The sequence below is a fragment of the Sorex fumeus genome, unplaced genomic scaffold (assembly GCF_029834395.1).
Source record: "Sorex fumeus unplaced genomic scaffold, SorFum_2.1 ptg000077l, whole genome shotgun sequence".
Lineage (NCBI taxonomy): Eukaryota > Metazoa > Chordata > Mammalia > Eulipotyphla > Soricidae > Sorex > Sorex fumeus.
In genome coordinates, this window is record NW_026606134.1 from 1,783,400 (window position 1) to 1,809,268 (window position 25,869).

The following is a 25,869-nucleotide window of genomic DNA, read 5'->3' on the forward strand; positions in this document are numbered from 1 at the left end:
CTCGGCATCCCATATGGTTCCCAGAGCACCGCCAGGAGTGATTCCTGAGTGCAGGGCCAGGAGAACCCCTGAGCATCGCCAGGTGTGGCCTCCAAATGAAACAAACATTAGAAAAAAGAAAATAATCCAAAGAAGTGAGATGAAACAGTGTGTGTGTGGTCACCCTCCACGGAATAATGCACCATAACAAAGGCTGCAACCTCGGCTCCTCTCCCCCTCCTGGGAATAACCACTTGCTCATGGTCAGCTGTGCCATGCTTGGCCACATCTTTAGATTTCATGTCTCTCGCTCTCTCCATATATATAACACTCCTAGCTACTCAACACTATTTTGCGTATGACCCGTGTGTCCTTAGAGCTACTCTGGGGACAGGTCAGGGACACAAGCTTTCATGCACAGGATTCAGGTCCGAGTCCCTCACTGCTCGGGGAGGGCTTGGTGGCCACCAGGACCCCGGGTCCAAGCATCCCTGGTATATGGGGCCCGATCATTGATGTGCCGGACCAAATGGGGAGAGTTTCGAGAAGTGGCCCTTGGGCCCCCTAAGCACTTCTTGGGAGCCCCCCACCTCCACCACACAAGCCAAAAAGCTCCTCCAGGAAGAGCTGAGTTTTGACCAGGGCTGAAAAGTTGCCTTCCTGGGGCAGCTCTTGTGTGTAAAGGAGACACAGGAAGCCAGGACACATAGTTATGTGCATTTTCACTTGATTAAGCTCAAGGGTAGAACTTGTGTCCTCTCCTTCAGCTAATTCTTCCCCAGGGAACACAGTCTGGCCTTAATCTCTGTGCAGACAAGAGGGCCCGGAGCAAGCTCTGCCATCCTTCCTCCCCGATGCCCTCCTCCCTCCCTACCGGCATCCTTCAGCTGGGCCCTGGCCCTCCCTTGCTAGGAGAGAAGCTGCGGGAACTTTCGGGATGAAATGCACAGGCCTGCCTGGCACATTGCAAAATCCCAGTTTCCTGCCTTAAACCTGAATATAACAATGCAAGAGTCGCAGTGATGGTCCAGGGGAATCTGAATTCACTTCCGCACGAGACGCAAGTGGCACGATGCATTTTAGGGGCATGGAATGTTTTTTTTGTCTGGTGTGTGTGTGTGTGTGTGTGTGTGTGTGTGTGTGTGTATTTTGGGGGAGGGGCCTGTTGGGCCACACCCGGAGGTGCTCAGAGATTACTCCTGGCTCTGCACTCAGGAATTAGTCCTGTAGTGCTCAGGGGACCACATGGGATGACGGGGATCGACCCCTGCAAGCTGACTGTATGCTGTCAACTACCGACTGTACTATATTCCCTACCCACTGTACCATAGCTCCAGCCCCTGTTTTTTTTGTTTGTTTGTTTATCTCTTTGAAAAGCACAGCGGGGGAAGGGTCAACCTGGACTGGATTCCTGTCACCCCACGTGGACCCCTGTGCCCACCAGGAGTGGTCTCTGAGTGCAGAGCCAGGAGCAAGCCCTGAGTACAGCCAGGTATGGTTCAAAAGCAAAACAAAAACAACAAATAGATAAAGAAAAATAAAACCAGAAGGTGGAAAATGGAGCCTGGAGTTGGTAATTTCTCTCTCTTGCCCTCTCGCTCCCCCTTAATCACAAAAGAGGTCTGGAGGCAAAACTATCTCACAGCACAAAACGGGCTAAAGAAGCAGAGCCAGAGAACTAGCGATTTACAAGGCCTCACACCACTCAGCTCCAGCAGCCCTCGCCTGATTTCTGTGAGGTAGAAAGGCGGTCTTGGTCATCGGTCTCTGCTGCTCGCAGGCCAATTTACACACCTTCCCCAGAGAGCTTTCTGGAGCAGTCAAAGTCATTTTCTTTCCTTCAAGGATGCTGCATCTAAGGAGTTAGGACAGTTCCCGAGTCCTGAACTCGGAGATAAGGAGCCTCCCTGGGACTTACTTCCCGCAGGGAGTTCTGAAGCTTCGCACTGAGCGCTGCTTTCTCTTCTTCCAGTTGCTTGACTCGATTTTCTGACTTCTTCGTCACCTCCTCCAGCTTGGCTTCCACTTCCTAAACGATGATTAGATGAATTAGCCACTCGAGGCATGAAAACTAGGACAGGACTCACGGACAGACACACTGGGGATAAGTTCGTTCCTAAAGGAACATAAAGACATTGCAGAGAGTTATAAGCACAGCCGGAGAGCAGGAATCAGAAACACACGAGAAGGGGCGAAGACACGGAGGGTGACAACCACACTCTGAGGTCTGGTCAGTGTGGGGTGGGGAGCAGGATAGGTACACAACATCAAACGAGAAAAAGAGAAGACTCATTGGCAAAAGCTTCAGTTTCCAACAAGTCTAAAGCCAACTCCAATGTGGGTATATATTAAAATATGAACCAAGATTCTTCTGTGGTTTTCTCGAAAGCAACCGAAAGCGCCCGGCTCTCTCGGTGGCTGTCCCACCTTAGCTGAAAATAGAGAAGAAATTCGGGTCCAGATAAGAACATTCTGAAGTCCCGTGAGTGAGTGGTAGTCGTCTTTTTTACTTCATTGTTTGTTTGTTTTGGTCCACACCTGGCTATGCTCAAGTCTTATTCCTGACTCTGTGCTCAGGGATTACTCCTGACGGTGTTCAGGGTTTACTCCTGGCTCTGTGCTCAGGGGACCATATGTGGTGCTGGGGATTGAACCTAAGTCAACCACATAAAAGGTAGTTGCCTTATCCACTATACTATCTCTCCAGCCCCAGGTTGTAGACTTTTAATTCGAGCTCTTGAGTTTATTTCCAAATTCATACTGATTTGCTGCTCCTTACATAGTTATCCCAGTTCAGGGTACATAGTAAAAGGGATCAAAAAATTAAGTTAAAACATTAAAACATTATTCTTTTAGATGTCTAATCTTTCCAATTTGGCTTAATTTCAACAGAAATTTTGCAGGTACCTACAGCAGTGAATGAAATATTCTCTTCATCTTAGCTAAAATTTAGGTAAATACTGTCATGTATTTGAATTTGTCCAACAAATATTTACTGAGTGCCTGTCATGAGCTTGATGTTATTTTGGAGGTGAAACAAAAATAGAGATTCAATCCCCAGTCACCGCTGCTCTAATTTGCATAAAAGAGACAGGTTGCAAAGCCGATAGGTCTACTGTGCTATACACCATGCTGGATGGGGACAGCGATTCTGGCCCCTTATGGTGTAACTGAAAGGAGACAGGCATACCAGCTGGCTTTACCGAGTACATTCCATCTGCTGGGAGTTTACGCAGATCATCTCTCGGATCCTAATGAAAACTTGTGAGCTAGGTACACTGGCAGACACCCATTTGACAAAGGAAGAAAACTTAAAGAGGATGAACGACTTGCCAGAAGGTCCAAAAGTGATGAAGTCAAAGATCAGGACTCAGAAAAAGCAGATTTCCTGTCTGTGCTTCTTCCCTGATTCCTAAGAACAAGGCACCCGAGCAAACACCTGACCAATGGACTTCCCATCCTTGCTCCGGCTAAGTGGAAGAAGTCTGTGTGCAGGAAACAGATGCTCCCCAGTGAAGGAAGCCCATTCATTCTCCAAGCCCCAGAGTCTTGCCAAACCCCAGAGTCTTGCCTATTCCTGTAAAAGCCAGGAAAGAAGGCTCATTCCAGCTGACCTATGAGAATGGGTGTGTATTGGGGGGAGGGAGGGATGCTTGTGTCATGGGGGCTGATCAAGGGCCAAATGAAAACTTGGTGTTGAGTAGATGTTCAGTTATGTTCATTGTTCAACCAACCAACCAATCAACGAACATAACTGAACATCTACTCAACACCAAGTATAAGTCATTAGGGAGATGGTCATTGTGTGCTTAATGTTTAAGAATTGGCTTTCTAAAGAAGAGAATTAACTCGCAGCATTTACGGATTTGAACTATTTGAATGCTGCTCCAGTCTTGGTTGGTTTCCAGCTACTGCAGAGATATCACTGAACACAGAGTTGGGAAGAGTCACACAATTGCTCCTCAGAGCTGCTGCAGTGATAATACAGTGGGTAGAGACGCTTGCCTTGCCAATCCAGCCAATCCAGACACTTGCCTTCAGCCAATCCAGGTTCAATTCATCCTAACCACACCATATGGTCCCCTGAGCCCTGCCAGAAATTATTCTTGAGCACAAAGTCAGGAGTCCAACCTGAACACAGGCAGGGCTATGAGGTCCCCCAAAACAAACTAAACAAACCCAACAACTGCCACTCAGGAACCAATATGAATAAGTTCCAACACTCTATTGGATGGTATAGTGAACAAGGAAGTTCAGTGGGGAAAACACACAGTAAATAGGTAATCACAAGGCAGCATTGTAAGAGGTATAGTAAGTGAGGAGGGGGTGGCATTAGCAGACAATAATATCACTAGACCAGACAAGGAAACCTGGTGGGAAGACTCACCTGTCAAAAATAAATAGATGTGGGGAGGGGAATTTGGGTGTGTGGTGGTGGGGGGGAGTGTTCTGGGGGGGAGTGTTCTCCATCAAGGGAAAGTTATGCATTAAATTCAAAACTGAAAAATGCATGGGATGAAGTATGAACTGAAAAGCTGAGGGCAAAGTTAGATGGGGGAGAGGTATGGGATGAAGCAGGAGCTGCAAACAGGACTTGGGTCATGCAGAGAGTATTGTCAACCCTGTATATATTGGAAATACGTGAAGAATACGATATATATATATATATATATACACACACACACACATATATACGTGACTGACGTATTGGATATGCCAGACACAGTAACAACAAAGTCTCCAATGGAGACGTTACTGGGCCCGCTCGAGCAAATATATATATATATATATATATATATATATATATATATATTTACTGAATTTGGCATATTAATTTGTCCTATTTGGCATAGACCACCATCTCCGAATGCAACAGTTATATATACCTAGGTTGAGAAATCAACATGGCACCTGAGTTGCGCAGGAGGAAGAGAGCGGCTTGGAATGCCTTCAAGATCGTTGAAGAAATAACTAAGAGGACAAAGAACCTCCAGCTCTGAGCACATCTCTTCGATTCCACTGTTCTTCCTGCATTGACATATGCCTCAGAGACCTGGGCCTACGCAAATAGGATGAGAATGCTATTCGGGTCTCTCAAAGAGGAATCGAAAGAGCTATGCTTGGAATATCACGATTCACTCAAATGAGAGATAGAATCCGGAGTTCTGATCTCCGTCAACGCTCAAGAATCAGGGACGCTGTCTCATTTGCCAAGACATCAAAAATCAGATGGGCTGGACACGTAATGAGGTTTACAGACAACCGCTGGACTAGAGCCATTACTGATTGGATTCCACGGGACATCAAAACATCGCGTGGCCGCCCATCTACAAGATGGTCAGACTTCTTCGTCAAGACCCTAAATGATTGGTTTGAGGCTCTGCATGTTCCTAGAACGAACAGATACCATTAGGCTACGCTAACACGCATGGAGACGTTACTGGCACCCGCTCGAGTAAATTGATGAATAATGGGGGATCAAGTGATCAAGTGATATATATATGCCTTTGGAGAGTTTGAAGAAGATTAAAAAATTTAATTAGGTGCAACAGGGAAATGGGAGAAAAGAAGACCCTTACATCATCCATCATATGGCCCTTCAAGAAACGGTGATGCAAATGAATCTCAGAACCAAGCAGCTTGCTGCAGAGGTGGTTCTGGACCCCAATTATTTAAAGTTTTAGAATTCCAGAAGTGCGTGACCACATGATATCTCATGCGTTTTTCTATTTTTTGCTTTTTTGTCGAACCACTGAGATAGACCCTTACAGATATCTTATACTATTCATTACAAGCAATACAAAATAAATTAATCTAGTATCTGATTAAATAAAATAAATCTAGTATCTGCCTGTGGGGCAGGCTTGAGTGGTGGTGGGATGTCATAATAGTGGTGGGACTGGTGTTGAAAATGTAATCAATTATTGTGTAATCAATCGTTCAATTATTGTGAACTACTTTATGAAAATAAAATTTTAAAAAAATTTAAAAAAGAAACGGTGATGGCTGGTTGAGCCATCTGCTTCCACGGAAAATAAAGACAATCCAGGGGCCAGAACAATAGCACAGTGGGCTGGGCATTTGCCTTGCATGCGGCTGACCTGGATTCAATTCCTGGCACCTCATATGGTTCCCCAAGCCTGCCAGAAGTGATCCCTGAATGCAGAACCAGGAGTAAGCCCTAAGAACTTCTGGGTGTAAAAAAAAAAATATATATATATATATAAGTTTATTTCTAAATAAATATAAATTTAGGCCTTTGAAGAAGCAAAATACATGGACTTGATATTTGAGTGAATATTAAGGGAAGAGGCTCTGAGCGTGTTTGCTTGGGCATCCAAAAAGATAGTATTGGGCCGAGAGAGTGCAGTGGTTAAGGCACTTGTCTTGCAGGTGTCTGGCACACTGGTAACCGAGGTTTGATCCCCAGCACCCTCAACGGTTTTCCTGAGCACAGAACCAGGAGTAGTGGATCAATCGTAAGGATCACAAGACACTTAGCACAAGAAGAGTCTCTTTCTTCATTAAATCTATGATGCCTTTTTGTGGGGTTTGTTGTTTTGGAGAATTTGCTTTTGAAGACAATGTACAAATTATCCTTGTGTTCCAAGTCAGTAGAGCAAATTCAAGGAACCATTAGAAACACAGACATTCCCTCAGCAAAAATTCTGATTTTTTCACTTCATTAATTAGCTTTCCATTCACAGAAACTTTTATTCAACCAAGGCTTTGTTTAACTTGCTTACTAGTGCAGACATACTATTTTACCAAGGCAGATTCACTGGAACAGCATGGTAAAGACCACCGAGAGAAAGATATCTAGCCTAAATCAAAGGCTAGTTCTAATTTTAAAGAGCCAAACCTAGCAGAGTGCAGATAATCAATCATAGCTCCAGTTGCTGCCTTGACAAATGAATCTAGTGGGGAAGAAATTTCCACAGAAATGGAAAAAACTGATTTCAGCAATAATTTTTTGGCAATTTTAAGCTATTTTAGGTATACAATAATGTGGTTTACTGTCAGAAAGCAAAGAGCTCTGGATTGATCACCTGGGAGAGAGAGATTAGCAGAAAGCTTGTTGAAGAGGTGCTTGGTCCAAAGTGACCTCAAGGATTTCAACACTGAGCTGGGTAACGTTCTTCTAACTCAAGTGCAGAGTTAGAAGATTAGAATAGAAGGAGAAAGGAGATGGGTGTTTTTATTTATTTATTTGCTTTTTGGGTCACACCCAGCAATGCACAGGGGTTACTCCTGGCTCATGCATTCAGGAATTACTCCAGGCGGTGCTCAGGGGACCATATGGGAGGGTACCATATTGCACCGGGTTGGCCGCGTGCAAGGCAAATGCCCTACCCTGTGTGCTATCACTCCAGCCCAAGATGGATGTTTTTAAATTGTGTATATACATCGTATGTGTGTGTGTGTGTGTGTGTGTGTGTTGTGTTTAGCATGTCCCAGATGTGGAGAAGTGTTTCATGGGCCACTAATTTCTAGAATGCATAAAATACTTTCAATAAAAGCCCTTCTTGGACCACCAAGTAAAGGATGCTAGGAGGGCCCACTCGGGATGAGAGATGCGGGCTAAAAGTAGACTATAGACCGAACATGATGGCCACTTAATACCTCTACTGCAAACCGCAACACCCAAAAGCAGAGAGAGAGCAAAAGGGAATGCCCTGCCACAGAGGCGGGGTGAAGTGGAGGGGATGGGGTGGGGGTGGTGGGAATGATGCTGGGACCATTGGTGGTGGAAAATGGGAACTGGTGGAGGGATGGGTACTCGCCCATTGTATGACTGAAATGTAAGCATCAAAGTTTGTAAGTCTGTAACTGTACCTCACAGTGATTCACTAATAAAAAATTTATTATTATTATTATTATTTTACTAATACTTTTTTTAAAAAAGCCCTTCTCCCTGAACTTTTTTCATATTCAGGGATAAAGGATTTTTATTGCATGGTACTTATGTGAAGAAAATCCCAACGGTGGTATGAAATCAAGACTCACACTTTTCTGCTTCGATGTTTAGACTCCATATCTCATCTGTCCATTAGCTACGGTAACTTAGGAAAAGAGACACATGAAGGTAAGCAACCCGCAAAAATTACCAGAGATTTCCACTGGAATATTTGGGGTGCGGGCGTGCCATACCTGGAAGTGCTCAGGGCTTACTCCCGGCCTAGGCTCCAGGCAGGGCTTTAGGGACCAACTGGGTGCTGGGTATTCCCACTGGGAGTCCTTAGGAAAAGGCAAGTGCCTTAAGGCCTGAACTACCTCTTCTGCGACGCCACCAAGAACCTTAAGTGACACAAAGGAGATGTGCGGGGAAGCATCAGCCAGCATAGGCCTGGGCTGCTCAATAGATTGTTCCACCCACTCAGGCCAAGGGCTGATCCTAGAACAACCTGTCCTTCTGGAGTAAGTGATACTATCCTCTACTTTTTCAGAGGAAGAAGGCAGATGGGCCTTCTGGGCCAGCCCTAGCCCATCCCGAGAGTGGTGAGTTGAAGGGAAGTATAGGACACACTACTCTCAAGACTCACAGGAACAGCGCTGTCTTCTCTGCTGGACGAGACACAGTGCCTCTGTTGGAACCCCGAATCAGAAGCTTTTCAAAGGTTTTACCTTTCCCTAATCTATATGGCATAGTCTATGTAATGTATATTCACAGCTCAGAGAATGACCGAAATTTTTATAATAAAGAAAAATAGGATAATATTATGTATATTTGCATGATTCATATCCAAATGAATTCACAGTCCCTGATGAAAGTGCAGTGGGATGCCTATGTCTGCAGTCAGAGTTGGCTGATAGGTTACCACAGTAACAGGCACCTGTGGAGAGTGACCACCCTCCTGCTCACAGTGGCTCTGGGTGACAGGTTAACAAGGTAACAGGCATCTGTGGAGTGACCACTCTCCTGCCCACTGTGGCTCTGGGTAACAGGTTACCATAGTAACAGACCCCTATGGAGAGGGACAAACCTCCTGCCCACTGTGGCTCTGGGTGACCGGTTACCACATAACAGGCACCTATGGAGAGTGACCACCATCCTGCCCACGTGGCTCTGGGTGACAGGTTACCATGGTAACAGACACCTGTGGAGAGTGACCAACCATCCTGCCCACTGTGGCTCTGGGTGACAGATTACCATGAATAACAGGCCCCTGAGGATAGTGACCACCCTCTTGCCCACTGTGGCTCTGGGTGCAGGTACCATGGTAACTAACAGGCCCCTGTGGAGAGTGACCACCCTCCTGCCCACTGTGGCCCTGGTGGAAAGAGAGCTGGGCCTGGCTACCTGAGGATGATCTGTGTGACTGTCACAGCTGAGAGGAAGATACTTTCCACGCTTTCTGCAGCTTTCTACCCAGTGCAGGGGGAAACCACGGGTTCCTCGCTGGGATCTGAGGTTCCACACCTGTTCCCCACCACACTGTTTGCTCAGCCTCAGCTTGCTCATTTCCAGAACTGGGTTATCACCCACTTCCAGGCATTTACCTGAAAAATGCAAACATGAACTTCAAGAGATAAACCCATTCCTTATTAACTGCAGCACTATTTATAATAGTTAATAAGTGGAAACAACCTGAGGAACTACTGATAGACAAACGGATACAAATGATGAGGAACATACATACACAGTGACAGGTGACTCCACTACAAACTCCTCCCATTGTTCATCGATTTGCTTGAGCGGACCCAGTAACGTCTCCATTTTGAGACTTGTTACTGTGTTTGGCATATCGAATACGTCACGGGGAGCTTGCCAGGCTTTGCCGTGTGGGTGAGATACTCTCGGTGGCTTGCCGGGTTCTCCGAGAGGGGTGGAGGAATCGAACCCGGCTTGGCCGGGCTGGCTGTGCACAAGGCAAACGCCCTACCGCTGTGCTATTGCTCCAGCCCTAGACCAAGATGAAACCCTGCCATTTGCAACCACATGGATGCATCTAGAAGGTGTTGGGCTTAAGCCAGACATTAGAAGACACGCTCCCTATGGCTTCACTCATGTGTACAATGTCGAGAAAACAAAACACAACTAAGGTAAACAACATGTGGTGCACAGCTTTTGCACTCTGATGCCAATAGAGGTTACCAGAGGTGAGGAGAAGAGGTATATTAAGAGAAAGCTGGGGCCCATGTCGATTTGCAGCGAACACCTGAAACTTGAGTAATGTTATAATGTAATATTAATGCACTAACAATAAAATAAAGGACATGTGTACATAATTTTTTTCCACTCTGCCCCCACTCCTCCTGTGTGTATGTAATTTTTAAGGTCATTGGGAGGGTTTGAATGTGTTCACAGGAATGCAGCGCTTCCTAAAGCAGAGTGGGGACTGAATGGGCTCACGCCAGGTAACCCAACTCCTGGTGTGTTGTGTAAACAGCGCCACTCTTTTATATTCAGTGCTGTACACCGAGCTATGGAGCCCACGGAATCCCACGGTGAGCCACCTAAGCCCTCAAAGTCCTTCGCCTTAACCTAGAAATCAGGTCTCTGAGAAGCGAAGTGACCGGTCAGTAAGCAGAAAACTCAGGCCTCATACCCAGGAGCAGCCCGGATCTTTGCCGCGTTTATTCATTCCACACCCGTTCGCTGAGAACACGAGCCTGGATCTTTGCCGCATTCATTCATTCCACACCCGTTCGCTGAGCACCCGAGCGTTGGCACCCCGTGACACGCTCAGGGAGCGCTCACAGTGGTTCCTGCAGGTCCTTGGGAGGTATATCATTTTCTACTTTTGCTCAGGGGCGCCTTGTGATAAATCACACATTCCCTGAATGCTGATTCACATGGAACTCTTCTCCTAGCACATCCACAAACATGACAGTTCTTGCATCTCACTCAGCAGCGCCACGCCCTTGGGGGTGCAGTTGGCTGGGCACGGGGGGCAGAGATCTCCTCACTGTGCCCTCACTAATCTCCAGCCGCCACTGAGTGCCTCTAATGCTGCGGGCTCCTCTTTGCTCCGGATTTAATCCTTGCAGCTGCTCCAGGAGATGCGACAGGTGTTAGGATCTGGTTTATACCCGCAGCAGAACCCAGGTCTAAACCAGATTCCTTCTGAGGGCACCAGGTCAAAAATATTTGATGTGCCCATGAATTTAGAGAGGGGCAGAGCTGGGATTTGAGAACTGGCAATCTGTCAGGCCTGAGAGTTTGCTTCGGGTTATATTTTTTTCTACTTTCGCTCAAGAGAATTGTGCTTCCATGAGTTAAAAGGGGCTGAATAGAGATAGCAGATGAGTTAAGTGAAACTCATGCATAGGCCAACCTTGGTTTGATCCCTGACATCTCCTGGGCCCTAAGCATCATTGGGTCCAGCTCCAAAAGTCTTCGAGCACTGCTGGGTGTGGCCTGGGGACCCCCACAAGAGAGGAGACCCAGGTAATCTCTGGCGACTTGAGGCTGAGTAGCACCCAATTCTTTGTTTTTTGTTTTTTTAAATTTTTATTAGTGGAACACCAAGAGGTACAGTTGCAGACTTACAAATTTTTGTGCTTGAGTTTCAGTTATACAATGATTAAGTACCCATCCCTCCACCAGTGCCCATTCTCCACCACCAACGATCCCAGCATTCCTCCTACCCCCCATCCCCCCATCCCACCCGCCTCTGTGGTAGGGCATTCCCTTTTGTGCTCTCTCTCTCCTTTTGAGCACCCAATTCTTGGGCACTTGCATTGAACCAACTGTCTGAGAATCATGGGGAGGGGGTCCCCATGTTTCCAAAGCACTGGTTGGGAGGACCCCTCATAATAAAATCACTCATGTAACACACTCCCAGACTGTATCAATGCCTTCAATGACTCCAGATCTTACTGTCTTTGGATGGGCTGTGGTGGGGGTGGGGGGAGGAGCTGGGGGTGGGGGAGGCTTCCCTTTCCTGCATAAAAAAGACCCAGAAGTCCCTTGGGTGAGCTTGCCTCAGCACCCAGCAGGATGCAGGAAATGTGAGGTCGGAGAGATAGTTCAGCAGGGAGGGCGCTTGCCTTCAGGTAGCCGACCTGGGTTTGGTCCCCCAAGCACAGCCAGGAGTGATTTCTGAGAACAGAGCCAAGAGTAACCCCGGAACATCACCAGGTGCCACTCCCCCTCCACTCCAAAGTACACGCAAGGGACGTCTGAGAAAGGAGAGACAGAAATGAAACGAAAGCAGAGGGGCAAGAACGGGGGCCGCGGAAAGGGCTCACCCTCTGCAGCTTCCTTCTCTCGGCCTCCACCGAGGAGCGCACAGACTTGATTTCCAGCGTGTGCTTCTTGACCAGCTCCTCCAGGCGCCGCACCAGCTGCTCCCGGAGACGCTCCTTCTCCTCCTCCGTCTGCTGCTTAATCTTGCGCAGGTCTTCTTGGTACTGCTGCTTCGCGGACTCCGTCCTCACAGCTGCCTCGTCCTGGGCCTGTGCAAGCAGAGAGTCTTGTCAAGCTGCCGGGGTGAGGCCGAGCCTCGCAAGCTCTCCGCGGCGCTGCTTTTACTGTGTCTATATTCCGCATTTACAGCTGAGACGGCAAGGTGCAATAAAGTTTATGAGACCGTATATTTGATATTTGTACGAGACTCCCCATTAGCTGCCCTCACTCGGGGGAGGGGGCAGGGGAGCGGGAATCTGAGGCCACAGTCTAAGTTCCCAAGAGTCAGGGAGAAGAAAAGGGGCAGGTTTTGGCATGATTCTTCCTACGTCCAACTCCCCAATCACCAGACGGGCAAGAGGAGACTAGCCCTGCACTCCCACACGTCCTCTGGAGGCCCCAGAGCTTGGCTTCCCAAAGATCCCGTGTGGTTGGGGACTGGCCTCTCCCAGAGAAAAAGCACCGGGCAGCGAGGCTGGCCACCCTCAGACACTCACCCCCTGCCCTTCGGGGTCTCCTTTCACACATGAACACTCTGGCAGGAAGCTGGGATCCTGCTGAGGAGGGGGGCTGCCGGGTTCTGCGTCATTGGCTTCTCCCAGGACTTCATGCTCGGGGAACAGCTGTGTCTTCGTGTCATCTGCAAGCAGAAGCTGAATTATACTTTGCCATCCCCCTGGCCATGGTCTGGCGCCTGAGAGCTGGGCCCCCATCCTGAGACGGGGCAACTCCTTCCCACCATCCCCGCGTAGTCAATACTCCTGTCAGGCCCCAAGCATGACCCAGGTGGCCATCTTCGGTGCGAGATAGTCCAGGGCTTAAGGTGCTTGCCTGGGTCTATCCCAGCACCATGTACGATCTCCAGAGCAACAGCCCAGGGCCACTTAGAACCAGGAAGGGCCCCTAAGAGTCACTGTGGGTGCTGCCCCAACTGCCCACTCCCCCAGATGGTGGCCATTCTTGTTAAAAAAAAAAAAAAAACCTTGAGTTCAAGCAGTTGCCCTGCTCTTTTCCCCTCAAGCAAAGGAGTTTTTCTTATTTTGGGGATTATGCCTTCCTTGGGTTAACAAGATGAAACATTCAGGTCCAGGATGTGGCTTAGTGGTAGAGCACATACATGTCTTGCATGTGTGAGGTCTTGGGTTTGATTCCCAGAAACACACACACAGAGAGAGAGAGAGAGAGAGAGAGAGAGAGAGAGAGAGAGAAAGAGAGAATCCATCCATTCAGTAGGAGGCATGACAGGAATACAAAGAGTGAGAAGAGAATATATATATCAATGGGGCTGGAGTGATAGCACAGCGGGGAGGGCATCTGCTTTGCACACAGCCAACCCGGGTTCAATTCCCAGCATCCCATAAGCTAAGCACCGCCAGGAGTAATTCCTGAGTGCATAAGCCAGGAGTGACCCCTGTGTATCGCTGGGTGTGACCCAAAAAGGGAAAAAAAGAGAATATGTATCAAGCGGAACGGCTCATTTTCTCCCCTCATTGCCTAGGCACCTGTACGCTATTTCTGATTTGCTGCACCAGACCCTCTGCACAGTACTGCTTACCCGACTGTTCTCCAGACCGTGGTGACCCCTTCTGTCCTGAACATTTTAATCCCTGCTGTGAGACCCACACCCGAGATAGCAGAGTGTACCCAGGGGCTGCAGAATGGAGAGACAATACGGTGGGTACACCTGCATTGCACACGACCCACCTCAGCTCAACCCCAGCCCCCCAGAGACCCCCTGGGTCCCTCCAGGAATGACCCCTGAGCAGAGAACCAGAAGGACGCCCTGAGCACTGCCACATGGGGCTTATGTTTGTGTCTTTGCTATTGCTCCTGGGGTCGAGCTGGTCTCACTGTGGGCGCATGCTTGCGTGGAAAGCACCTCGGGTTAGAGATTCTTAGAACCAAGCACAGGCTCTTGAGCTAACTGACTCTCAATGAAGAACCACTTTATCTTCCTCAGCCTCGTCTCTCTTTTATAATTTAGGGGAGGAGGGTTTGGGGCCCCGCCCAGTAGTGCTCAAGAACAGCTCCAGGCTCTGTGCACAGGGAACACTCCTGGCGGTGCTCAGGGGACCATATGGGGTGCCAGGGTTCAAAGCAGGGTCAGCCACAAGCAAGGCAAGTGCCTTGACCACTGGAGTATGTCTCTACCCTTAGCCTCATTTCCTAGCCTGTAACCCAGAGTCCAGGGGCACACCAGCCTCAGAAGGTTATTGGCCCGGCCAGTCCTCTTCGCTGGTACAATACAGCTTTGTGGAGCCAAAGAGACAGTCCAGCGGGAAGGGCACTTGCCCTGCATGCAGTCGAATTGAGTTCAATTCCTAGCATCCCATGTGGTCCCTTGAGCCCACTAGGAGTAATTCCTGAGTGCAGAGCCAGAAGTAAGCCCTGAGCACCAGTGGGTGTGCCCCCGCCCCCAAACAAACAATCAACCCCAAAGTAAGAATAGAGCTTTGTTCAGGGTGCGGGAAGTTGGGGCACAGTGGGATGGGTGGAGTGATGGGCAGAGGAGCTTCTGCACCCTGCCTTTCAGCCCTATGATGTCAGCTCACCCCACCAGCAAGGTCAAATGTCACAGCCTTGGCCCTCGCAGCCCCCACGCCACCCCGGACTCCGTTCCCCATGACCTGAGGTGGCAGCCTTCACCAGCCCGGTATGAAAGGTCCACGGGCAAGGACGGGGGCGGGCGTCGCACCTGATTTCTGGGTCACGTGACACTCCCGCAGCATCAGCCTGTCTTTGGCCACTGCCAGCTTCTCCCCGAGTTTCTTGGCGGTGCTCTTCAACTCGGAATTCTCCTGCCGAGCCTCCTTGAGCTGCACATCCAGGTCCTACACAGACAGGGATCTATTTCAGCCCTGCAGAGAGACTGCCCGGGACCCAGAACCACCAGCAGCCCCGAGCGGTCTCAGCTCATCAGAGCCACGGCTACAGCTCTGATGGACTGGACAAGGGGTGTCACCTCCCAGGATTGAGCATTCACAAGGCAGAAGCCAAGTGCTGGAAGAGCATGAGGAGAATCAGTTGCTGCTTTTGACAGAGATGTGGCCCCGAGAGCCTGTTGGGGCTCGGGAATTCGGTGTCCCTCCCGCTCCCAGGAAGTCTCAAGCAGTTTCTCCCATTTTGTTTTGTTTGGGGGCCACACCCAGCAGTACTCAGGGCTTACTCCTGACTCTGACCTTAGGGATCACACCCGGAAGGGCTCGGGGAACCCTATGAGGTACTGAGGATTGAACCCAGGTCAGTTGCGTGCAGGGCAAGCGCCCTCCCGCTGTACTATCACTCCAGCCCAGTCTTGAAGGGTTCAGAACAGGGAAGTTGTGGACAACCAGTATGGGCTTTGGAATGAGACTGACCCAAGTTTGAAATGCTATCTTTATGTCACATGTGGCCAGTTCTTTTTTTTTTCTACATTGGGGGGCATACAGCCTTTAGTATTCGGGGGTAAGTGTTGGCAGGGCTCGAAAACCATGTTCTGTCCAAGATTTAATTGAAGTGGCCAGTTCTTAATGCTCTCAATTTCTCTCATCTTCTCAGGTGTTAACTGTGAAAGTTTCGGGGGCTGGAGAGACAGCACAGGGGGTAGGGCGTTTGCCTTGCTCGTGGCCGACTGCGGCTCGATTCCCAGCATCCCATATGGTCCCCTGAGCACCGACAGGAGTAACTCCTGAGTGCAGAGCCAGGAGCAACCCCTATGCATCGCCAGGTGTGACCCGCAAAGCAAAAAATCAATTTTAAAAAACAAACAAAAAACTGAAAGTTTCTAACAGGTTCCTTGAGGCCAGGCATCGCGTGTAGCTCACAGCGTGTGTATCCTGCACAGAGCCTGGCCTGGCGCATCGTAAGTGCTCAATAAACACTCGCCAGATGCCTGCCAGGGAACGCCACGGAAAGGCGTGAACGCATAGAGAGGCCAAGGGCTTTGCACCAGGTAGGCGCTCGCCTGACACAGAGCAGGTGCTCGCCGTCCGTCCGGGGTCCTGCTCATGACCCCCCGCCCCACCCCCTCCAAAACGGGCGTGGAGACCAGGCGCTGTTACCTGGATCCGGTCCTTCAGCTTCTGCGCGTACTTCTTCAGGTCGCTGATCTTGCGGCCGCGGTGCTCCAGGTCGCCTTCCAGCTTCCGCACCTGCGCCTGCAGCGCCGTCTCCTGCACCTGGAAGTTCCTGCGGAGGTCGGTCTCCTTCTCCTGCCACTGCCACAGCGCCTCGCTCACCGACTGCTGCATGGCCCGGCGGATGGCCTCGTTCTCGCGCTCGTAGGTGGCCTGCAGCTCCTCGGCCTTGCGCGCGTAGTCCCTGCTCAGCTGCTGGTTCTCGCCCCGCAGGCGCTCCACCTCCTGCAGCACCTCGCGCATCCCCGGGTCGTCGCGGCCCGGCTCGGCCTGCGGCTCGGGGCTCTCCTGCGACGGGCGGCCGCCCCACGGCGGGGGCTCGGGGCCGCCCAGGGGCCGCCGCCGCTTCTCCAGGTCGGCCTTGAGCTGCAGCATCTCCTGCGAGAGCGCGAGCACCCGCTCGGCGTGCTCGGCCTCGGCCCGCAGCTCGCGCTCGTGGCTCTGCAGGCGGCACGAGGCCGACTGCGCCAGCGCCTCCTGCGTGCGGCGCGTCTGCAGTTCCAGCGCGCTCTCCAGCGCCCGCACGCGCTCCCGCAGCGCCGCCTCGCCCGCGCCCTCGGCGCGCTGCAGCTCGTCCTGGTGCGCCTCCCGCAGCGCCTCCAGGCTGGCCTCCGCCTCGTCCTGCCGCGTGTTCAGGGCGTAGATCACCTGCGGGTGGGCGGGCGGGTCAGCGGGACTGGGCCGGCGCGGGGGAGGGCGGGGGTGCCAGGGGCTGCCCGCGAGCGATCGGGGTGGCTCGGCCCGACCCCACGCAGTGGAGGAGCTGCCCTCGACGGGTGGACCCGGGGGCGGGGCGCGCGCGGAAAAAAACGGTCTGGAGGGCTGGGTGCGGGACGGGACGGGGTGCGGGGGCAGGGGGACAACCTCCCGGGACGCGTACTGTAGTGCCCGGGAGGGGGAGCCGGTGGGGAGAGAGACAGGGCCTATCTCACACTGTCTGTGTCAGACGGACACAGAGACACAGAGAAGAGGGAGATACACAGAGACAGAAAGAGACAGAGACACAGAGACAGAGACAAGGACAGCAAGGAATAAAGCAGGGTCAGCCGTGTGCAAGATAAGAGCCCTCCCTGCTTACTGCGGCTCCAGCTCCAGGAAGCTCTTACCCAGCATCAAGCAACTCCAGGTGCCCAGGAGCAAGCAGACACGAAGCACAAATCCCACCACTCCAGCACAGAGAGGCAAAGTCTCGCGTGCCAGCCGTTCTCAGGGTAAATAGTCTCAGTCATGATAAGTCTCTTTTTGAAACACCAGAGGAGTTTTATTTTATTTTGGACCACGTCCAGCAATGCTCAGTGGTCACTCCTGGCTCTGCACTTAGGAATTCCTTCTAATGGTGCTCAGGAGACCATATAGCATTACGGGGATTGAACCTGGGTTGGCCACATGCAAGGCAAATGCCTAACCGGCTGTACTATCGCTTGGGCCCCAAGTTAAATCTCTTCTGCACACCTAAGTTTCCAACTAATTGGAGGAAAACCGACCCCACTCCTTTAATTGTCATGCTTGCCATGAGCAAATCATAATATATGGGATTTTTCTCACTTGATCACTTGATATCTCATTACTCATTGATTTGCTCGAGGGGGTGCCAGTAACATCTCCACTTGTTCCTGTCACGTGCTAGTGTAGCCCAATGGTGTCTGCTGGCTACAGGAGCATGAAGAGCTTCAAATTGTTTGTTTAGGGTCTTGATGAAGAAGTCTGACCATCTTGTAGATGGGGCCACGTGTTCTTTTGATGTCACGTGGAATCCAGTCGGTAACGGCTCTAGTCCAGCGGTCGTCTTCAAATCGCATTACATGTCCAGCCCATCTGATTTTCAATGCCTTGGCAAACAAGACAGCGTCCCTGATTTTTGATCGTCAACGAAGGTCGGAACTCCGGATTCCTTCTCTCACTTGAGTGAAGAGTGATACTCCTAGCATAGTTCTTTCAATTCCTCTTGGGGTGACCCAAATAGCATTCTCATCCTGTTTGCGTAGGGCCCAAGTCTCTGAGGCATATGTTAGTGCAGCAAGAACAGTGGAATTAAAGAGGTGTGCCCAGCGCCATAGGTTCTTTGTCCTCTTAGCTATTTCTTCGACGCTCTTGAAGGCATTTCATGCTGTTCTCTTCCTCCTGCACAGCTCAAGTACAGGTCATTCATCATGTTGAGTTCTCGACCTTGAGATACATACTTCTGCATTCAGAGATGTTCATTTTATTGAGAGCAAATGGAACGTCAGGAACTAACCCGTTTTTCATAAACATATTTTCACACTCACAGTCGAAGTCAGCCAGCATTTGTGTTGCTTGGCTAATGTTTGGTGTTATTAGAACAATGTCATCAGTGAAGCAGAGGTGGTATAGTCGCCGTCTATCTTTATTCACATTCCTTCCCATTCCAGTCGTCGCATGACGTTCTCGAGGGTGGCACTAAAGAGTTTCGGTGAAATGGTATTGCCCTGCCGAACCCCTCTCTTAACATCGATGATCACTTCCTTGTAGAATGGTGAGATCCTGGTGGTGAATCCATAATATAACTCATGGAGGATCCTGATGTACTGGATTTGAATGCCCTATTTGGCTAGACCGCTTCAGTCTCAACAGAATCAAGGGCCTTCTTTAAATTGATGAACGGTAGACAGAGCGGCATCTTGAACTCCTGAGAAACCTCAATGTATTTGGTCACCATGTGGATATGGTCAATCGTGCTGAATCCTTCTCGGAACCCAGCTTGTTCATATGTTTGTCCTTCATCTAGTGTTCAGTCAATCCTATTCAGGATGACTAGAGTGAACAGCTTGTAGATGCCGGACAACAGGCAGGTCAGGTGATAGCTGTCAATGTCGTGGATGTCTCCCTTCTTGTACAGTAGAACGGTCCTGCTGGTTTTCCATTGGGACAAAACCTTGCACTCATACAGGTAGCGTGTGAAGAGCCAAACCAGTGTATTGACAAGTACTGACGGCAGATTCTTCAGGTATTTGGGTCTGAACTTGTCTGGGCTGGGTGCTGTTTGCTTCTTTACCAATAAAATGGCGTGTAGGATTTCGGAAGGTAGAACATTGGGAACGACATATCCATCATGCGGAATTTGGTACGTGGGCAGGTGGACGTGGCTATCGAAGAGATCTGAGTAGATATCCAAGTCATGGATAATCTTCTCCACTGCCCTTCTGGAAGATGTGATAGATCTATCAGGATGTTGGAGGGCAGTCATCTTGGTCTTGTAGTTCGCAAAGGATAGGCGGACGTTGTGAATGCTTTTCCTGGTTTCTGCCACATAGTTCATCACTGCTGCTCTTGTCTCTTTGAAGTCTTCCTTTATCGCTTCTCTGCACTGCTTTGTGAGCTCGGATGTTAGCTTGTGATTGCCTGAGGCTCGCACCAAGCCACGTTGGCAAATGAGCTTGAGAGTTTCTGAAGACAGGCATCTTTTTGTGGCTTTCTCTCTCGGCATTCCTCGCACAATCATGGAGATGCCGAACCAGTTGATCGTGTTCCTCATTGATGTCATCAATAACTTCATCTTCTCATGTTACCCCAATAGTGCCAAAGAGCTCCCAGTTGGTGGTCGTTCTCGGAGTTCTCTTCTTAAACTTTGCAGCCTTTTCTCCTCACTCCGTGACGGAGAATTTTGCACGAAGGAGACAGTGGTCCGATTCTGTTTGGAATTTTGGGACAATAGTGACATCGGTCAGGCAAAACCGTTGATTGAATATAATGTGGTCAATTTCATTGTGGAACTGTCCACCGGGAGACTCCCATGTCTCCAATGTTTAGATTTGGCCTTCTGGAACTGTGAGTTACCATGGATGGTATTGGTCGACATGATGAACTCAGACAATCTCTCATCCTGTTCGTTCCATTCTAGGTCATGGGTCCCGATGTGGATTTCTTTGGCTGATCTTCTCGGTCCTATCTTGGCATTAAAATCACCGACAATGATCTTGTAGAAGCTGTGTTCTTTATAGACCTTCTCCAGCTCCTTGTAGAATTTCTCAATTTCCTCTTCATTGTAGTTGGATGTTGGTGCATAGACGATGAAGATAGTAACTGCCAGCAGTGAGCCACACCTACTCAAGCATAATCGTCCGATTTGGGTTGTTAGGCATTCAAGTGAATCAATGCTCATGGTCAAGTTTGTGTTGATGAGACACCGACACCACCAATGCCTCTTTTGTCGAATGTTCTGAGGAGCAGTTCTTCTTCAATGTCAAAAGTGGCGTGATGCAGTTGATGCCTTCTTGTCTCAGTCAGACCAAAGATGTTGTATGTGATCTTCTGTGCTTGCACCATCAGGTCCTTGATGGATGCTTCCAATGTCAGCATACGTGCATTGAAAGTACAGACAGTCGGGGCTGGAGAGATAGCACAGCAGATAGGGCATTTGCCTTGCATGCGATGGACCCGGGTTCGATTCCCAGCATCCCATATGGCTCCCAAGCACGACCAGGAGTAACTCTTGAGTGCAGAGCCAGGAGTAACCCCTGTGCATCACCAGGTGTGACCCAAAAAGCAAAAAAAAAAGTACAGACAGACAGTCATTTTAGTCCTTTGTTTTGGCAGCCTAGTTCGGCCCTGAGATTTTATCAGCCTCTCCTTGCTCATCCTTCTTAACGCTGCCGTATCGGGAGCTTTTTCAGCATCAGGGCAATGAGGACCATTGTTTTTACTGTTTTTGGCATATTGAACACGCCACAGGTAGCTTGCCAACTTCTGTCATGTGGGCGGGATATTCTTGGTAGCTTACTGGGCTCTCTGAGAGGGATGGAGGCTTTTAGGATGGCTTCTAGTCGCCCTTATAGGTGACCCCATGGTAATCTTGGAAGATGGGTATTAAGTGTCTTATGATGTGTTCCACGGATTTTTCTCATGGTGAATAAACAAAGGTTATTCCATGATGTGGGGCACTGGGGTTTCCATCAAGGGTAAAACGAGCCACCAGTGTTGGTGCTTACCTGGGGCTCCTATATTCACCTCTGCTCAGAGAACATAAAACTTAGTTGAAGATGCTTATGGTCTGATGGTTCTGACCAGAATATTCTGCGAACAGGAAACTGCTTCATATGCCAGGCCCACCTGCTGAACCTGTCTGAGCGCCCACTCCCGAGTCTCCTGCCTTGGAAATCCGTCCCCAGGACACCTCCTGAATGGACACAGGTTGGGTCAGCAGGGAGGGTCTCCCACCTTGGGCAGGCATCTCTGAGCCTCGGTGACTCGTGGTGTCTTGCTGCTAATGTTCCCCAACATTGTTTGGCAGGTGAAGCTCTCACTATGAAGAGCTACTTTGCAGGGGACTCAGAATTGCTGTCCACTGACCCTTCTGAAAGATGGGGAAGGGGAGATAATGACCTTCTCTGGGTGCTTACCCCAGGGATAGTGTGTGCATAAGCAAGGGAGTGCTTTTTTTTAAAATGTATGTTTTATTAAGGCACCATGATTTACTGTTAGCCCATGACTCAGTTTCCCGAAATACCACCAATGAGCTGACTCTGATAAATTGATCTTTATAAATTGATCTTTACAAGCATAAATTGATCTTTATTGACTAGCTCGAGCTAGGACTAGCCAGAGCTAGAGCCCCGTTGGGCTCACTGACACAGCACCATGCTCAGAGCTAGCTGCAGAAGCCACAAAAGGCAGAGTTTTGATACGTAAGAGTTACATAGTCTAGGGGACTTTCCATTACTTGGTAACTTCTGTTTCGGTGTGGGCTGGGGTCAACTGCCTGGCTGCTGACCTGGGCAGTTGCTAGGTGGTGGTCTGGGACAACTGTCCCCAGTCTGATGAAATGAGATGTCCTAGCTGGTGTCATGTCTGATTAGTTGTTCTGCTGACCTCGTCGCATTACTTGGGGGCGGGGGAGGGGGAGAAACTGCAATTTAAGTTTAGGGAACCAAAATTTAGGCCTATCAGGGCAAATTCTTCACCGAGCCTGTAATGGCACTGCCTTGACTGTCTTTCATCACACAGTTTTTCGTTGCCGAGTTTTAGGCTTACAATGTTCTAGCATCAGTGTCAACTTCCCTCCTCCAATGCCTCCAGGTCCCCTCGCACCCGAGCCTTCCTCCTTGACAGGCAGTTTTTAGTTTTGTTGTCGTCATATGGGTCTCCTAAGGTCAGTATTGTTGGCTCTGGGGGTTAGATCCATCCATATACCATGCTCTACCTCACTGATAAGCTCTCTCTCTCTGTCTCTCTCTGTCTCTCTCTGTCTCTCTCTCCTCCATATCCCCCTTCCCTGTCCTCATTTCTATAATTCTGGACCAAGAGTCATCTCAGTACTTTTTAAAGATCCATCACCTATCTTGTATTTCTCGCCCCATTTTATCCACGTTCACATTCCTCCGCACCACGCTTTCCCCCTTAACAATAGATTTTTGGAGCCTTTGCTATTTCTGTCGATAAATTCCTCATTTTTATTTCTGGCTGCTTCATAAGCCATCATTTGAATGTGCTAAAATTAATCTCTCTGTTCCCTGCTGAGAGACAGTAAGTAGGTTCTCCGTAGAAGATGACGGATGTGTTTCTCATCTCCACATTATTAAGTTACACTTTCTTCTCTCTTGGCCAAGTGACCACATTCTGCCTGGTTGAATATAGAAAGATGTGTTGTCGTTACTTTTGGGATGAATTGTCCCTTTCTGAGCCATCATCTGGGACCAGAAAGAGGACGCCATGGGCTAAGGGTGGCCCAATAAAGGAAATAAGTGGAGTCAGGTCTCAGTACCAGAGACTACCCTGCCAGCTGGACCCGATGCCCCTGGATTGAACTGGTTGGAGAAACCCTGTAAAAGCTACGTTGGGGGCTGGAGCGATAGAACAGTGGGTAGGGCGTTTGCCTTGCTCATGGCCAACCTGGGTTCGATTCACAGCATCCCATATGGTCCCCTGAGCACCGCCAGGAGTAATGTCCCATATTGTCAGTACTTAAGCTCTACGTTATATTGATGTAGTCTGTAGGCAGAGAAGCGCTGATGGCAATAAAATTCCTGGGATGCAATAAACCACCTACCCTTAAGGCCATCAGGGCCCCCCTGTGAGCACAGAAAGTAAGGCCTGACAGGACTTTCTACCCACCAGTAGCAGACCCATAGTAGGCTGGATCTCCTCTGAGAAGTTCCAGCAGGAACCAAAGGCCAGGAAAGAAATTTCAAAGAAGACCATCACCACTCCTGACTCTACCCCCTGGCAACCTCCCTAACAACGGACTTTTACCCAGGCAGAAGCCCCACATAGGGTCAGGTTGGAGAAACCCTGTAAAAGCTACATGGGGGCTGGAGCGATAGAACAGTGGGTAGGGCGTTTGCCTTGCTCATGGCCAACCTGGGTTCAATTCACAGCATCCCATATGGTTCCCTGAGCACCGCCAGGAGTAATTCCTGAGTGCATGAGCCAGGAGTAGCCCCTGTGCATCACCAGGTGTGACCCAAAATTTTTTTTTAAAAAAACCACCTTGAACAAAGGAAAGGCACGCATATGCTGCCCCAGTCCATATACTGCTTGTGTCCATGTGGCTGAGCATATGTGTCGCCCGCATCTCCCCTCTTGAGATGTGTACTTTCATGATTTCCTGCCTAATGCTGGGATGTGTGTAGTGGCTCTCTCCACCTTTGGAGAAGCCCACGTTCTCTCTTGAGTGTGCTATTTTCTCACTGTCTCTTCTCCTTCTTCCTAAAGGCCTCCTAAATAATATCTGTTTTTACTTCACTGTCCATCTACTCCTGAAATTCTTTTCTGGCAGGCAGAGAAGAACCCAGAAACCCTGGTTAAAGCCAAGGGTTTCCTTTCCTGCAAAGAGCAAATCCTTGCCCCAACCTGAGTCTGTGGCTTCCCAAGAAATCGGGTGGTAGGGACAAACTCCCGTTTGTCCAAGGGGACGTCAGGTGTGGCCTGCTGGCCACCTGGTGGGGCTGGCGGGGCTCAGGTCCATGCCAAGTGGGGGCTCATCGCAGACTTTACCAGTCCTGGTCTTCTCAGCTGGGGCTCAGGGTGGCAGAGGCGGATTGGCAGAAAGTGACCATCTCTCTCCTCTCCCTGCCTCACGTAAGCCACCCATGAGGCACTGACTTTAATATCACCCTGACATGTTAAGTGAACCCCACCTGTTGTCAATTTATTCATCATTTTATTGGGAATAAATAAGTATGTCAACATTGCAGAATGATGAAATTCACTGAAAAATGTAAAGATTGACAGATACACTCATGTTCTTTCATCTATTAAAGAGTGATCATTAAGGGGATATGGTGCCGCCAGCAGGTCAATCTGTACCTGTGAGGCGAGTGCATCAGCAGCCTCATGGTGCCTTCAGACTTCTAGGTACCCCAAAATTGCTGCTGAGACTGTGGCCAGCCCCCAAAAACTTGAGGCAAAGTTTACCAAGAAAGTAAACGGCCAAAAGTTAGGTATGTGGGAAACACACCCACAAACCACCTCCGGCTCAATTATATATAATTGGAGGCATGGCCTCTCTGGTTCCTGATCGAACTGCTTAATGGCCATGTTCCCAGAGACTTAGGAACAAATCTCGAAACCCAATGACTTTTGACAGAAATGCGTCTGGTCTCTGCAGTAGGTTACCGGCACTAGGGCATCCCAGGTGGGAATAGGTTTCATGCCTTGGCCTGTTCCTCCTGGTGGCCTGGTGGCCGTTATCCTCCAGAGACAACTGAACAGTCAGGTTTGGGCCCGCAGTGACGAGATACGTGGGGCCTCATGGGATGGGAGTGGAGTCAGCCCTTTCCTCCCCACCCCAATGAGACCCCAAGTTGCTGCCCACGAACGGCCTCTCTGGCTCCTCATCAAGCTGTTTAATGGCCATGGTCCCAGCGACTCAGGAACAAATCTCGGAACCCAGCAGGTTTTGGCAGAAATCCCTCCAGATTTAATTGTTAAAATTTTGGAACTTCAAAATCTGGCGGCCACTACTGCGCCACACGACATCATATGTTATTCATAACCAGCAATAGAAAACAAATTGTCTACTGTTGCCTTTTTGGCAGATCTGAGTGTTGGGGTAAAATCCCAAATAATAACTGTAGGTCTGGTGTCGAAATATTGAATGTGATCAAAGTAGAGAGAGAGTAATGTGAAAATCATCTGCTCCACAGGTAGGGGGAGGGCGTGGGATGGGGGTATACTGGGGTTTTTGGTGGTGGAGAATGGGCACTGGTGAAGGGACCGGGTTTCATTGTATGACCGAGATTTAAACCCGAAAGCTTTCTAACTGCTCTCACAGTGATTCAATAAATAAAATTATAAAAAATGAAAAAAAAAAGAATGATCATTATTGTACATATTGGAACCCTAGATTTTCTGCTCTAAAACAGAGATAATCCAGACTTGATTTATTTTTCCCCTTTAAGAGCAAACCTCTATTGGGATAGCATCTATTTGATGTCCGGCACGGAGGAGAGAAACACCTTTCACTGT

At 49.4% G+C, this 25,869-nt stretch overlaps 1 protein-coding gene across 1 annotated transcript in view; it reads right to left on the minus strand.

The window, feature by feature from the left end:
• FAM184B (family with sequence similarity 184 member B) overlaps window positions 1–25,869 on the minus strand; it is a 103,345-nt gene that overhangs the window by 44,583 nt on the left and 32,893 nt on the right. The window contains exons 2-6 of the mRNA XM_056130370.1: window positions 16,372–17,094; window positions 15,027–15,162; window positions 12,829–12,971; window positions 12,175–12,381; window positions 1,898–2,008 (exon numbers count right to left, since the gene is read on the minus strand). Of these exons, the coding sequence (XP_055986345.1) occupies window positions 1,898–2,008; window positions 12,175–12,381; window positions 12,829–12,971; window positions 15,027–15,162; window positions 16,372–17,094 (1,320 nt within the window). The remainder of the gene's footprint in view (window positions 1–1,897; window positions 2,009–12,174; window positions 12,382–12,828; window positions 12,972–15,026; window positions 15,163–16,371; window positions 17,095–25,869) is intronic.